The following is a 16,438-nucleotide window of genomic DNA, read 5'->3' as shown; positions in this document are numbered from 1 at the left end:
GGGGTAGTGCCGGAGGATTGGTGTATTGCTCATGTGGTTCCATTGTTTAAAAAGGGTTCCAAGAGTAAACCTAGCAATTATCGGCCTGTAAGTTTGACGTCAGTGGTGGGTAAATTAATGGAAAGTATTCTTAGAGATGGTATATATAATTATCTGGATAGACAGGGTCTGATTAGGAACAGTCAACATGGATTTGTGCATGAAAGGTCATGTTTGACAAATCTTATTGAATGTTTTGAAGAGGTTACAAGGAAAGTTGACAAGGGTAAAGCAGTGGATGTTGACAAGGTTCCACATGGAAGGTTAGTTAAGAAGGTTCAATCATTAGGTATTAATATTAAAGTAGTAAAATGGATTCAACAGTGGCTGGATGGAAGATGCCAGAGAGCAGTGGTCGATAACTGTTTGTCAGGTTGGAGGCCAGTGAATAGTGGTGTGCCTCAGGGATCTGTACTGGGTCAGTGTTGTTTGTCATATACATTAATGATCTGGATGATGGGCTGGTAAATTGGATTAGTAAGTATGCAGATGATACTAAAATAGGTGGGGTTGTGGATAATGAAGTAGGTTTTCAAAGCTTGCAGAGAGATTTAGGCCAGTTAGAAGAGTGGACTGAAAGATGGCAGATGGAGTTTAATGCAGATAAGTGTGAGGTGCTACATTTTGGTAGGACTAATCAAAATAGGACATACATGGTAAATGGTAGGGCATAGAGGAATGCAGTAGAACAGAGTGATCTAGGAATAATGGTGCATAGTTCCCTGAAGGTGGAATCTCATGTGGATAGGGTGGTGAAGAAAGCTTTTGGTATGCTGGCCTTTATAAATCAGAGCATTGAGTATAGGAGTTGCGATGTAATGTTAAAATTGTACAAGGCATTAGTGAGGCCGACTTTGGAGTATTGTGTACAGTTCTGGTCACCAAATTATAGGAAAGATGTCAACAAAATAGAGAGAGTACAGAGGAGATTTACTAGAATGTAGATTGGTTTCAGCACCTAATCTACAGAGAAAGGTTGAACAAGTTTAGGGGTAACACGAGGGGGAACTTCTTTACTCAGAGAGTGGTACCTGTGTGGAACGAGCTTCCAGTAGAGGTGGTAGAGGCAGGTTCGGTATTGTCATTCAAAGTAAAATTGGGTAGGTATATGGACAGGAAAGGAATGGAGGGTTATGGGCTGAGTGCAGGTAGGTGGGACTAGGTGAGAGTAAGCGTTCTGCACGGACTAGAAGGGCTGAGATGACCCGTTTCCATGCTGTAATTGTTATATGGTTATAAAAAAAATAGAAGAGAATCAGAATCAGGTTTATTATCACCCGAATGTGTCATAAAATTTGTCAACTTAGCAGCAGCAGTTCAATGCAATACATAATATAAAAGAAAAAAATAAAGTAAATCAATTACAGTGTACAGGTGGCCCCCGTTTTCTGAACATTCGCTTACGACAGCTCGCTGTTACGAAATGTACATTAGTACCTGTTTTCGCTAACCAAAGAGGATTTTTGCTTTTACGAAAAGACGCCCGCTTTATATGTGTGTTTACCCCACGAAAGACTACCATGATCGTGAAGCCTTGTGCAGGCAGTTGTGTGTGTATGCGTGTACGTGCCGATTTTTTTCTCCAAATCGATTTTGGCTCTCCTGTCACAAGGAAATCTGCAGATGCTGGAAATTCAAGCAACACACACAAAATGCTGGTGGAACGCAGCAGGCCAGGCAGCATCTGCAGGAAGAAGCACAGTCAACGTTTCTGGCCTGAGACCCTTCGTCAGGACGTTCCCGATTTTGGTAAGTGAAACTACACTGTACATACAATATTTCTACTTTATATAGGCTTTATATTTATCATATCATTCCTGCTTTTACTATATGTTAGTGTTATTTTAAGTTTTATGTGTTATTCGGTATGATTTGGTAGGTTATTTTTTGGGTCTGGGAATTTTTTGGGAATGCTCAAGAAATTTTCCCATATAAATTAATGGTAATTGCTTCTTTGCTTTATGACATTTCGGCTTACAAACGGTTTCATAGGAACGCTCTACCTTCGGATAGCGGGAGAAACCTGTATGTATATTGAATAGATTAAAAGTCGTGCAAAAACAGAAATAATATATATATTAAAAAAGTGAGGTAGTGGCCAAGGGCTCAATGTCCATTTAGGAATCTGAGCCCTTGGGCACCACCTCACTTTTTTAAAATATATTATTTCTGTTTTTGCATGACTTTTAAATGTCCATTTAGGAATCGGATGGCAGAGGGGAAGAAGCTGTTCCTGAATCGCTGAGTGTGCCCCTTCAGGCTTCTGTACCTCCTACCTGATGGTAACAGTGAGAAAAGGGCATTCCCTGGGTGCTGGAGATCCTTAATAATGGACCTTGACTTTCTGAGATACCACTCCTTGAAGATGTCCTGAGTACCTTGTAGGCTAGTGCCCAAGATGGAACCGACTAAATTTACAACCCACTGCAGCTTCTTTCGGTCCTATGGAGTAGCCCCCTCCCCCCCCCCCATACCAGTGATGCAGCCTGTCAGAATGCTCTCCACGGTACAACTATAGAAGTTTTTGAGTGTATTTGTTGACATACTAAATCTCTTCAAACTCCTAATGAAGTATAGCTGCTGTCTTGCCTTCTTTATAACTGCATCAATATGTTGAGACCAGGTTAGATCCTCAGAGATCTTGATTACCCAGGAACTTAAAACTGCTCACCCTCTCCACTTCTGATCTCTTTATCAGGATTGGTATGTGTTCCTTCGTCATACCCTTCCTGAAATCCACAATCAACTCTTTCATCTTACTGACGTTAGAGACTGAACTCCTGGTGCTATAACATCCTCTCACTCAACGTCAGCAAAACCGAAGACCTGATTATTGACTACAGGAGGAAGAAACCAGAGGAACATAAGCCAGTCCTTGGAACTGGAGAGGGTCAGTAACTTTAAATTCCCGGGAGTTACCCTAAAGGATCTATCCTGGGATCAGCACATGTGTGCCCTCACAAAGAAGACATAATAGTGCCTCTACTTTCTTGGGCATAACCTAAAAGCAAAATACTGCAGGTGCTGGAAATAATCATAAGCAAAACTAGTGATAGGTCATTCATATGAAACATTACCTGCTCCCTTGCCACAGATGCTCCCTGAGCAGTTGAGCATAGCCAGCATATCCCATGCAAATTGTGAATGGATTTAAAAAGTCGAGATTGATTCCCAGGATGAGAAGATTGTTCTCCAAGTAAGCCCATACACAGTAAAATTTAGGAGAATGAGAAGTGATACACAGTATATTATGAGGGGTGACAGCAGTTGTGCAGACTGCTTGAGGCTAGGGTCCAAAACATGGGGCAAAATTGAGAAAAAGGACTAGGAAATATCTTCAAGCAGAAGGCTGTAACTCTTCAAAATGTCAAATCAGGTTTACTGTCACGTCACAAGTACCATGAGGTACAGGTACAATGAAAAACTTGCTTTTAGCAACATTGCACGTATGTTCAGACGTCACACAATACTACCCAGAGAGCTGCCAACGTCCGACGTCACGGCTGACATCAGAATAGTTTTAAATATTTACTAATGGGTAGACTCAACGATTCAGTAAGTTTCTTCCCCTCTGCAATCGGATTTTCGAACAGTCTATGAATCGCTATTCATTTTTGCACTGTTCTTGTCATTTCTAATTATTTTTATGTGTCTGCGCTGTATTGCTCCCGGAAAACAACAATTTTTACATCAGTCATAAATTTAATCCTGATTCGAAATTAGGTTTCAGTGTTCATATGAAACACGAGTGACCTGACCAGGTTATTTAATGCAGCCAAGTACCAAATACTTCCATTTCTTACGTTCTTTACTAAAACATTACAAGGTCCTTGTACAGTGTCAGCCTCGGTGTCGCGGTTGACACTGGCCCTGACGATGAGGATTAGAAACCGGGCCTCACCATGGCGACGGCGGCGTAAATACAGAAATTGTGCAAGCCGCACTCATCCGATCTACCGCGCCGAATTCCTAGCCGCCGACCCCGAAGCCCCACCAACTCACTCACTCACTCACTCACCCGAGCGATCGCAGCCCTCCTCCCCGCCGCCACGCCGCCTGATCACTGCCCCACAATTCCTTGCGCTCCCCCGTGACGGTCTCTATAGGCGGTGACTGTTTCTGAAGCAGGCCATTTCCTGCTTCTTATTCAGGTCTTATGTATTTTTAGGGGGAGGGGGGAATGGGAAGGAGAAACAACTTGTGTATTTAGTGATGAGCATATGCACTGCCTCTTCCTAAAGTCAATGTCCAATTCTGTTGCTGACATTGAGGGAAAAAGGTTGTTGTCATGACATCATATCACTGGGCTTTCTATTTAATTCTTGTACTCCGATTCATCATTATTTGAGATTCGGGGCAGCAGTGGTATCATTTGTGAACTTGTCAATGGAATCAAAGGAGAACCTGGCCATGAAGTCGTGAGTGTATAGGGAGACAAAGCCTTGTGGGGCACCAGTGTTGAGGATAATCGTGGCGGAAGTGTTTGCACCTGCCCTTACCTATTTGTAATCTGTTGGTCCGGAAATCAAGAATCTAGATGCAAAGGGCGGTTTTGAGTCCGAGGTCTGGGAGCTCGAGCCACAGCTAACAGTATGTCCAGGAATCGATTTTGAACTTTTATCGTCTCTTGAGAATACCCAGATGGACCTTTTTGGTACATGATCCTCATTGCTAACATATTATAATTGCACTGCTAATTATGGTCACTGACCAAATTGGACCTGGTCAACCAACACTTAGATTTCAAACTTCTCTTATTTTCGGATCCCACCATGGATCTGTATCCCTACCAACTATTTTTTGATCCTCTACAAATTTAACTGTTACAACTTCTCTTAAGTGGGTAGAGGTGTGAGTGGTTTTTTTTTGTTAAAAATTGTATCCTTGTCCAAATGAAATTGTATCATTCTGTGGCAACCACAGCCATTGTGGTGGTCTTTAGCACTGAAAGATAGATGAGTTAGGTCCAATTAAATGCTACTTTTAAAATATTAGTAAAAATAGTCATAACCATGCTCACATCACGCTTCAGAAAGGCAGGACACGTTGAAAAATCCAACCAAACATATGGTTAGAAATGTTACTACTTGAATAATACAAGTCTATTAACAATTGTGCATTACAAATTTTGTAAAGACCAGTTTTATTCCCCAGGCCTTAAATAAAAATTGGCAGCTGAAGTTGAACTAAGGTACCTGAGGCTTTACAACTTTGCTTCTGGACCAGTAAATTCATTAATTCTATGGCCTACACTCCCATACATACACCTCTGGGATTTGAAATTGGATTGTTCATTGGGGCACATATGAGGCAGACAGACAGACATAATTTATTGATCCCGAGGGAAATTGGGTTTTGTTACAGTCGCACCAACCAAGAATAGTGTAGAAATATAGCAATATAAAACCATAAATATTAATAGGTAAATTATGCCAAGTGGAAATAAGTCCAGGACCAGCCTATTGGCTCAGGGTGTCTGACATTCCTAGGGAGGAGTTGTAAAGTTTGATGGCCACAGGCAGGAATGACTTCCTATGACGCTCAGCGTTGCATCTCGGTGGAATGAGTCTCTGGCTGAATGTCCTCCTGTGCCTAACCAGTACATTATGGAGTGGATGGGAGTCATTGTCCAAGATGGCATGCAACTTGGACAGCATCCTCTTTTCAGACACCACCGTCAGAGAGTGCAGTTCCACCCCCACAACATCACTGGCCTTACGAATGAGTTTGTTGATTCTGTTGGTGTCTACTACCCTCAGCCTGCTGCCCCAGCACACAACAGCAAACATGATAGCACTGGCCACCACAGACTCTTAGAACATCTTCTACTGCACATCCTCTGAGGCACAACTGTTTCTACAACCTACCCTGTGGTCTGTTGGGAAGCCAAGTCTTTCAATTCTGAATAGGGAATACGTCAAAAACAAAAACAGGCTTTCTATTTAAAACTTCATTTACTTAACCTTCCCAAGCTATTTTAACATATAAATGGTACCTCAGTTATAATAAGTCTTCTATTTTTACTGAATATTGATCATGTTTCATTAATGTTAGGCCCAGCAAATAAAAAGGAACAAAATCTTTTAAACAGCTATCTGCATTTATAGCTTTGCTTTTCAATTTGGAGCAGCTAAATTTCTTCCAGGCCCAACACTGTAACTTCATTACACCTCAATCTATCTGATTAACCTTGTTTCCAATGTTAACTCTTTTTGATCTCCTCCTTGTTTATCCACAGCCCACCACTGGTATCCCTTCTCTGTGATGAAGTTGTACCATGTTCTGGAAGATTTTATGCTTAACCTAGTGCATTGCCGATCATACTTACCCTACCCTCCACCTGCACCATCTAACACTTCCTCTGCATTCTTCTGCTGTAGGTCTTCCTGACTGATACTTTGCCAGCTTGTCAGACAGCAAAAGCAGAAGAAAACATTTAAGACTCCAGGACTTTCTTATCTACAACTCCCCAAACTATCTCTATTCACAGCTTAGTAAATAGGAGGTCCAATATGTTTCTGAAAAATTGATCTCATTGCAGTGAGGAAAATGAAATGTAAAGGATTAATATGTGTAAGGATAGCTCAAAGTAAGTCAAAACTTTGTTCACAGTTGCATACACATAATACAAATGAACTCATCCAGTGTACGCAATGAACAGTACCAGCAGAGACACCTAATGCAGATAATATGTTGCCTTCATACAATGCTGTTGACAATTGCATCCTCCAAATCTTCATTTTCATTGTAACATTCAAGATGATTGTCAATTTTTTAATTCTTCGTAGATCCTAACTTGTTGACGTAGTGAAATTGTTTTATTTTAACTTCTGGGCATATCTGGCATCTCCAAGCCTGAGTGCTTGAAACTGCAATGAGCAAAACAATTCTGAATTGTTTTACTGCTTATTTGTTATCAACTATCAGTGACAAAAATCAGTGCTTTTCGAACACAAACGTATGCAACTGATGCAAGTTAGAAACTGTTCCGCAAGTTTCCTGCACCAATTAAACAGCATAGCATCCCAAATAAATGAAAGGAATCCTGGCAATTTTCTTGAGTAGTTTTTGTCATTAAGGGTTTTCTCTAATAATCAGCTACCTTGATTAACTGATGGCCCAATTAACTGGAATCCACTGTATACAGTACTTGAACTATACTGTCCTTTTTCTTATTTATATAAGGATTGTATAGCAACAGTCTGCAAATGGGTCTAAATAATTTTAGAACCTATTTTACAATTACTTTGATTATTAAAAATACACTGGTTAAAATAAAATATTTTAGTACCTTTATTTTTTGTCAAAAAATCACAATCACAAAAGATCAACACAGTATTAGACAAGCTTTAATTATCAAATCCAATGAATATAATGGACATGTCTTTGCCACTGAAAATTTTAAATCCTGTGGACCAAAAGATTATTTAATAAAGTGCAGTAAATGGGACATTTTCATATTTTATGAAATAAGACATTTTATGATGGCACTGTTTCTGGTTATTAGTCCTCTTTCCTGCAAAAAAACAATTATGGGTTTATGTTTGGTTGCTAGAAAGTGCATTTTAGTAAATACCACATATAAAGTGCAAACAGTTTTAATATAGTCAAAATCTACTCTTACCCATCCCAGCACCCACATTGATTACAGTAATTATCTTAATTTTTAAATCACAAATTCTAGATAAATTATAGATGTCTAACAAAATAATGAAGTGAATGTGTTCACATCTTGTTTAAAAAAAACAAATTGAGGTAGAAATTCACCCCTAGTTTGATAAAAGTGACAAGTCTTGCAAGTACAGGTTGAGTACCTTTATCTGAAATGCTTGGGGTCTGAGGCATTTTGGAATTCAAATTTTGGAATATATAATGAAATAGCTTGGAATCACCAACATTTTCAACACTGAATTTATATGTAAGCAGTCTTTGTCTTACACTCGTTCATCACATATATGTACTGATGCAGCTGTTTAGCATGTTATATTTTCATCAACAACAATCTTGGCAAACTCTTCAATGAATTTCTCTGCTGTTTTGAAATCAGCAGATGCATTATCACAATTTTTTAAGAAAGTAATTCAGTGCCTTTTCTTAAATTTCTGAACCCAGTCTACTGAATATTCACAATTACCTTCAATTTTCAATTCATTGTGCTAAATCGTTGCTTGTTTCATGAACAGCATATCATTAAGTGGCTAATGTTCACTCTGACGTTGATGAATCCACTCTTTCAATACACTACTGAGATCTTCATTTTTCCCTTTATGCAGTTTTTTTCTATTTTTCGATAATTTCTTTTCATTACATATGTGAGGTCACTTCTCAGAACTGTCCATGGTGGGCAGAAAGCAGCACATTGCCTGGGAACCTTCCCGGCACCTTGTGGAATTTTCCATTAGTGAAGTCATGTCAGCAATCAAAACAAATTGGAATTTCAGAGATTTTGGAATTTCGGATAAGGGGTACTCAACTTGTCAGCAACTTTACTGTTTCAATAATTTGGGTTACATCCCAAGTTTCAGGTTTCTTTAGTTCTATCAGCATAACATCTGATAACTTACACACCACCATAACTCAGTACACTCTGTTGGTTTGCATTTGCTGAAGTGAGCTTTAATTCAAGGCATTAGTAACAAACAAAACATCACACTATGAAGTGCTGGTATGTGTATAAAGTAAAGTATTTAATAATGAAAATATTGAGTTAAACAGCAAATGTATTACTTGAATACTTCACAGTCATGATTACTGAACTCTACCATAAATATCCAGGATAGTGAAAGGATTAAAGAATTGCCAGAAGTCATTCAATGTCAGTTCTAACTCCAAAAGCTATAAGTTAAATTATGATAAGCTTCAGTTCTTTGAAGATCAAGTTAATTTGCAGAGGCTGCTACAGCATGCCTTGTACAAGGACAAATTTCTCACTCAATGTGTTTTAATATTAGATTTCCAGTTTTAAATGGAATAAAAGTTAGCTAAATAATTGTTAATTGTAACCAGAAACAGATTTCACCCAAATAGTCCACTGGATTAGACTATGTCAATATATAAAAAAAACAAATTGGTGTTCCAAACAAAACCACACAGAATGGTACTAGTCAGAGAACGATGAAATGTAAGATGAAAATTGCAAATAAAATTGATCAGTGATTCTTGCTGAAATATCTTGGAACAAGAAACTAAACCTACATGAAATAAATCTTCTCTGCTTTGCTGTAAGAATTACTTGACGTATCATTTAGTCTGCAGCAAGTACACACACCATTTCACTAATTTTGGCTAAATCTCATTATCTTCGCTAATGTCAGTGCATCGTCAGTTAATTTGTGTACCACCTTAATTTATTTAGTGATGCAGTGTGAAGTATACCCTTCCTCCCTTCGAGCTGCACCACCCCAATATCCCACAACCCTGATTAATCCTAACCTAATCACAGGACCATTACAATGATCAGTTAACTTACTCAGTATGTTTTTGGACTATGGAAGGAAACCAGAGCACACAGGAAAATCCCATGCATGCTATGGGAAGGGCATATAGAGACTCCTTATTCAATTGAGCAGGTTGGAAGCAAGATACAGTAGGTTTAGAGTCAGATTAACAATTCAACTGGGTTGAAAGTGATGATCAGGGTATAAAGGGTGGGGTATAAAGTGTGGGGTGGGGGGAAGGGGATTGTGGCGATGAGAGACCTGAACTAGTTTTCTTGAATTTATTCCTTTTTTGAAACCATTGTTCAAACAATACTTGAATAATGCTATAAATTGAAACGTTTGTGACTATCTCATTACAAATGTATTTGTTCTTAAAGTTTATATTTACTATATTTGAATCAATTGGACGTTTCTTTCAACTGAACCAGAAGATCTCATAAATTTAAAAGTTTGTTTATCCAATTGTGTAAAAGATATGACTGAATATAAAACTTTTTTTGGGTACAAATCAACACAAGGATCTCAAATTAGGTGTGACAGTTTTTTCTGGTGTTAAGAAAAGATAGTTTATGAGTGACTTAAAATTCCTCCATGCTCAATTCAAAGTTCAATGGGATTAACCAAAATTTGTCAAGGTAACGTTGACACAAATAACTGCGTGATTTGACAAAATCAAATTGCACTTCTACCCAATATTAGTTAATCAACTAAAATGATTAGTAATTTTACATACAGATCCCCAAGCTGGTAAGATTTACTTACCATTTAACTTCAGTGGAAAAATTTTGTATTTAAAATGCATAATATTTATTTTTTTAAATCAAGTATACATTTTAATTTTCTCTAAGGCTCTATTATGATGAACTAGGAAGGAAGAAAAACATTTTAAAAACAAGAGTTTGGGGTTAAGTCAGATGTTAAATTGTGACGGAATTTAAACCGGGAGTCAAAACCATCACAAAATCATCCACATAAGGTTTTACTGATGGAACAAAAGGAGGAAGAACATGTATACTGCTTTGGTAAGAAGGCTAGTCAGTAAGTGTTTATAATGGGGCTACCTGCCTTTTTGTCAAGGGTCAATTTTTAGCCCCAGGTGGCTGCTTTTCCCAGACCTCGAGAAATGCGAGATGAAAATAGATGAAGTGCAGAAAAGACTTCATCAAGTGTGATTCCTTGAGGTCCAATACACTTAGAAGTACTCATTGCTTTGGAAACTATCTGTTTTCTACAAACTACTAGTCCCATCCCACTCTCTACCATTGAATCCTACGATCTTCACTTCCCTTGCCCCACAAACCAACGACTAATTCCAATATCCCTACTCTCTCTCGTTGCCACTAATTGCTTTTTTTTAAAGCAAGCTGACCCCATTCACCCAGCTCTTAAGTCCTTCTTACTGTCGAGCAAGATATAAGTGTGCAGATTCTATTCCATTATGTTTTTTACATTCACAATATCTTTTCCTCCAGAGAACTTGTCCCAGGTGAAAATGCCCATGGTATTACAGGAAAGATATTAGGATGGACAGAAGACTGACTGGCAGAAGGCAAAGAGTGGGAATAAAGAGTGCCTTTTCTTGTTAGTACCTCCTGACTTGAGGTATTCTGCTGGGATCAGTATTGGGTTCTCTATTTTTCACATTATATGTTAGTGATCTGGATGATGGAATTGATAGCTTTATGGTCAGGTTTGTGAATATATGAAGATAGGTGCAGTAATAGGTAGTGATAAGGAAGCAGGGAGTCTGCAGAAGGACTTGGAGAATAGGCAAAGTGGCAAATGAATACAGTGGAGGAAAGTGTATGGCCATGCACTTTGTGGAAGTAATCTATTTTCTAAATTGGAAGTGACTTCAGAAATTGGTTAGTGCAAAAGGATCTCGGAAGGATTCCCTAAAGGTAACTTGCAGGTTGAGTTAGTAAGGAAGGCAAATGTTAGCATTAATTTTGAGAGGACTGGAATATAAAAGCAAGAATGGTATGTGGAGCATTATGAGCAATTTTGGGCCCCTTATCTAAGAAATGATCTGCAGGCATTGAAGATGGTCCAGAGGAGGTTCATGAGAATGATCCCAAGAATGAAAGGGTTAATGTATGAGGACTGTAAGATGGTTCTGGGCCTGTGCTCACTGAGTTCAGAAGAATAATGAGGGATCTCACTGAAATGTACTGAACATTGAAAGGCCCAGATCGAATGGAAGAGCAGAGAATGTTTCCAATAGTGGGTGGGTACAGCCTTAGAATTAAGTCCCTTTACAACAGGAATAAAGAGGAATTTCTTCAGTGGTGAATCTATGAAATTCTTGCGACAGCAGCTGTAGAGGCCAAGTCATTGGGTATATTTAAAGCAGAAATTTACAGGTTCTTGATTAGTAAGGATGTCAAAGGTTATGGGAAGAAAGCAGGAGAATGGGATTGAGAGGGAAAATAAATCAGTCATGGTTGAATGGTGGAGAAGACTCGGTAGACCAAATGGTCTAATTCTGTTCCTATGTCTTATGGTCTAAAATCCAGGCCACTTATTACTTTGTTTGTGTTCACATGTGTCCTTTTCTAAAGTGGCATCAAAAACTAATACTTATTAATAACTGTTCAAAGCAGAGAAATAAAATTCTGTTATCTATTTTTTGGAGTAAAGCTCATTACCTATTAGAATACAGTGAAATACGTGCAAAGGATAATTTTTAAGGTGTTATAATCAAAACAAAAATATAAAAACTAATTTGCAATATTGAACTTAAACCAAACTTTAATGTGATAATTTTCACCTTTGAATCTCAGTTCAATAATGCAGAAAGTGCAGTACAGATTGGTTTTATGTAACTGAAAAAAGAACAAGTATGGAAATGGATTATTAATCTCAATTTTGAAACATGCCTCTATGAAGCTCTCTGAACATTCCACTTAAGTGCAACAAAAATAGCAAAGCTACCATAACATACGAATTTAAAACTTCAAATAGGACTGGACTTTATAAAATACTTAAAATACAGCAAATATTTGCAAGAAGTGGTACTTTGTGTTCTTAGCAGTCCAACTTGCTACAAGGCCAGAAAGAAGCTGACTATTGATTGTCTGTTTTTGCACAGAATTCAAAGAAAAAAATTGTGTTTGTTGAATATCTGACTTTTAGATTTGCCATATGAGTCAGTTAAAACATTTAAAGCTAGTCGTTAACTCAGATTGACAAGACAGGATTAATTTCCATGCTGTTAATTCAAGGCATAAAGATTATAGTCAGACAACACAGAGAAAATAGGTGGCCCATTATACCAAATAACACAAATCAAATCAGTTCCTTCAATAACTAGATTATTAAATGTGCAGTACTATTTCACTTTTTCTCATCTTTTTGCTGCACTTAGTTCCAAATACACAAGATCATACTTTTGAAGTCTGGCTCTTTTTGGAAATAAGCCCATAGCTTGTGTTTGTTTTGTTGTTCAGATATGGTCTGCATATTTATTCTCCAGCTCTGAAAGAAGGTTTAATGACCTCCCAGTATGTTTGAGAGAAAGCCTGATTTGCCATCATTGACTTCATGTCTCGCTGCTTGGCCCTGATCCGGTCCTAATTCGCTCTCAATTTGCTCTAACTCAGATTCATCAAGCAACTCAAAGTCATCACCCTCCTCAGTATCAGTTTCTTCGCTTGAGTTTAGCTGTGGTGGTGTGGTGGGCTTGGTTTCAGTAGCCTGCAACTGGCCTTTCACAGCAGATGACATAGCTACAGCAATGGCCTCACTCGCTATAGTACTGATCAGGTTAAGGCTTTGCTCATTGGACAAGTTGAGGGCAAGCCCAGCCACAGCAGTTCCTATGTCTTCCTGATATGACTCGGCTTCCAGAGTGGGAATCGGGGGAGTTGGAATGCCAATACTTGAGTCATCATCATCATCATTTATTGTTCCTTTATTATCTATTGAAGGAAATTCTGGAAGATCTCTGGCAAATGCTTCTTCATGATCACTCGGACGATCTAAATCTGAATCAATGATTAAAACATGAGAAAATTAATACAAAAAGGATGAAAACAACTGTAAACTTCTTGCAGTATATTATCATGTTGTTTTACAAATTATTCTGAAGAGGAATAAACCAGATTTGATAGTAAACCAAGTTTATCATAGAATCGATAGAAAATAAACAAAAATGTAAACATTGAATGTAATCATAAGAGTTAGGCACAGGAGTTGGTCACTTTCACCTCTACTCTTTTTCTAGGATCATAGCTGATCTTATTATATAACATCAACTCCACATTCCTGACTACCCCCAATAACTCTTCACCCCCTTGATTATCAAAAATCTATCTAACTCTACCCTAAAAACATTCAAGGACTGTGCTTCCACTGTTCTGAGAATAAAACTCACAATTCTAAGGGGGAAAAATGTCTTTCCTTTAAGCAAGTGATCTCTTAGTTTTAAACAATGATCCCTACTTTTGGATTCTCCAATAAGAGAGTGCAACTGCTCCATACTTACCCTTTTAAAGGCACCCAGGATCTTGAATGTTTCAATCAAGTCCCCTCTCGCTTTTCTAAATTCCAGCAAATGTAAGTAAACCTCACTTGTAATCTTTCCTCAGAAGAAAATCTGTCCATTCCAGCTATTTGAATTTTCTTTGTGGTGCTTGCATCATATTAACATCTTTCTTTAAGAAAGGAGATCAATACTGTAACACAGTACTTAAAATACTGGCTCAGTATTTTACCCTCATGAAGCACTGGCCTGACCTCAAATGATGTACTGCCATCAACTCTGTATGCCTAACTGTAGGGAGGATGTGAACGCATTAGAAAAGGTCCAGAAGAAATTATGGAAATGGTTCTTGTGATGTGGTACTATAGTTACAAGTACAGGTATACGGAGGTTGATGGGAGTAAATAAATAGAAGTAAATAAAACAATATGGGATTTGGGCAGATGGAAATTGGTAAGGTGTTCCATATTAGCAGAGGTGTCAAAGGCTACAAGTCACAGGTATAGACTAAAGGGAAAGAAAACTATGAGTAACACAGGAAAACATTTTTATGCCCTTTGTGCTTCCACTGTTTATAGTTATGGTGCAGGCAGGATCTGTTCTTCAGAAAAGATTTGGAATACATAGAGTAAATGATGAAGAAAAAAATTGCAAGGCTACTACTGAGAAGAAACCATGGGGTGGAACTAAAAAGTTACTCATATAAATGCAGCACAGATATGAAAGGTAAAATGACCTCCCTCTGTGCTGTTACCATTCTACGATTATCTTTGATCCAAATTACCCAAGTATAGTACCTCCACTGATTTCCTGTTATACACAGCAGATCTTAACTCTTCAAAGAACTCCAATAAATTGGTCAAAATTCATTCCCTTTTATAAAGCTAAAAAGGCCTACTTCAATATTTAAACAAAGCTTTAACATTTTTCCTATATTGAAGTTCTGTATGTTCTCGTTTTCTGTCACCCTTTTTGAATAAAGGAATTACATATACTATTTTTCAATTTAATGAAACGGTCCCCAAATTTAAGGGATTTTGGAAAATTGAAACTACTCTTATCACTACCCACATCCTTTAAGATTATGGAAAGAACTCCACACCTGGCGACTTGTCAGCTTATGGTTCCAAACCCTTGCACAGTCCACTGCACTGGTAACTGAGTTCCTACTTCCCTTCCAATTCCCCATTCAGAGCTACAGTATTTTGAAATGTTACTTATTTGCTGTATAGTGAAGATGCAAAGCACCTGCTTAATTCATTCTCCATTGCCATGTTTTTCATTATTCCTCAGCCTCACTTTCTAATAGGAGCAACATTACATTTTTAATCTTATTTTTCCAATATCTATAGAAATTTTGACAGTTTGTTTTCACATTGCTTTTCACCAGCTTTATCCTGAATCTCACTAGATTTTAGTGAACATTTTAAAGGATGAAAGAGAAGCAGGGATTTATTAAAGGAATTCTGGTGCTTAGAAACTTTGCAGTGCTGGAGAGATTACAGTGGGGATGAGCAAGAAACCATAGCTGAGAGAAATACAAATATTTCAGAGGTTTATAGATCCTGAGGAGACTACAAAGATGAGGATGAGACAATGCAAATATTTGAAAATTAACATGTAAATTTCAAAAATAAGTGTTACTTAATGGGGAGCCAATGCAAGCCATTAAAGGTGAAGGATGGGCAGAATCTTACATGTCTGTAGCAGTAGTATTTTAGATGGCAAAACTTACAAAGAGCAGAATAAGAAAATGAATTGAGGAATGTACTGAATTAGTTAAATTTAGTGATAATAAAAATATGAATGAGTTTTTCAGCTAATAGTTTAAGAAAGAAATATATTTAATGTTAACTTTTCTTATTTCCTTAATGGATGAAGTACCATGATTTAAAATATTTACAAATCATTTGGATTTGTCAAATGAAAAAGGTAAAATGAACAGACTGTCTGTATGTATATTGTTGCAACTTATGATCATTCACCAGCAGCAATTTTGTTTGATTCTACTATTTACTGAATCACAAGTCTGCAAAAATGGGAACTTGCATTCTTTTCAAAAATGTAAAAGCAGAATGTTCTGCATGTACCTAAACAAGAAATACCTTTCTACATGAAAAAAATTACAATAAAGTCCAAATATGCTTCCCCACCACTCTGAAGGTAAGTTATTTTACCTCCCAAACATATCTTTAGTTCTTCCCCCACTCCACTTTCTGCAGGGATCTCTCCCTCTGTGATTCCCTTGTCCATTTGTCTCTCCCTACTAATCTCCCTCCCAGCACTGACCCCTGCAAACAGCCGAAGTACTACACCTGCCCATTCACCTCTTCCCTCGCCTCCATTCAGGACCCCAAACAGTCCTTCCCGGTGAGGCAACACTCCACCTGCAAATCTGCTGGGGTCATCTGTGGTATCCGGTGCTCGATGCAGAATCCTCTACTTAGCAAGATTTGTTGTAAATTAGGGGACCGTT

The 16,438-nt window shown here is 37.9% G+C and overlaps 2 protein-coding genes across 4 annotated transcripts in view; both read right to left on the bottom strand.

The window, feature by feature from the left end:
* The window catches only part of znf622 (zinc finger protein 622), a 35,045-nt gene extending 30,892 nt beyond the window's left edge, over window positions 1-4,153 (bottom strand). The window contains exon 1 of one of the 3 annotated variants that reach the window (XM_073023871.1): window positions 4,058-4,153. Coding sequence is in view for 1 of the 3 variants with exons in the window: in XM_073023870.1 (XP_072879971.1) it covers window positions 1,477-1,561 (85 nt within the window). In the remaining 2 variants the exon portion in view is untranslated. Of the gene's footprint in view, window positions 1-1,476; window positions 1,686-4,057 lie in introns of those variants that run through there. The other 2 variants (XM_073023872.1, XM_073023870.1) reach the window with 2 other exon arrangements.
* A 3,155-nt stretch (window positions 4,154-7,308) lies between these two features.
* Window positions 7,309-16,438, bottom strand: part of retreg1 (reticulophagy regulator 1) — a 115,774-nt gene continuing 106,644 nt past the window's right edge. Inside the window, exon 9 of the mRNA XM_073023869.1 lies at window positions 7,309-13,465. Coding sequence (XP_072879970.1) covers window positions 12,969-13,465 — 497 coding nt within the window. The 3' untranslated portion in view covers window positions 7,309-12,968. The remainder of the gene's footprint in view (window positions 13,466-16,438) is intronic.

The sequence above is a fragment of the Hemitrygon akajei genome, chromosome 20, assembly GCF_048418815.1.
Source record: "Hemitrygon akajei chromosome 20, sHemAka1.3, whole genome shotgun sequence".
In the NCBI taxonomy this organism is placed as follows: domain Eukaryota; kingdom Metazoa; phylum Chordata; class Chondrichthyes; order Myliobatiformes; family Dasyatidae; genus Hemitrygon; species Hemitrygon akajei.
The sequence above is the reverse complement of the archived record's forward strand: the minus strand, read 5'-3'. Positions and strand labels throughout refer to the sequence as shown.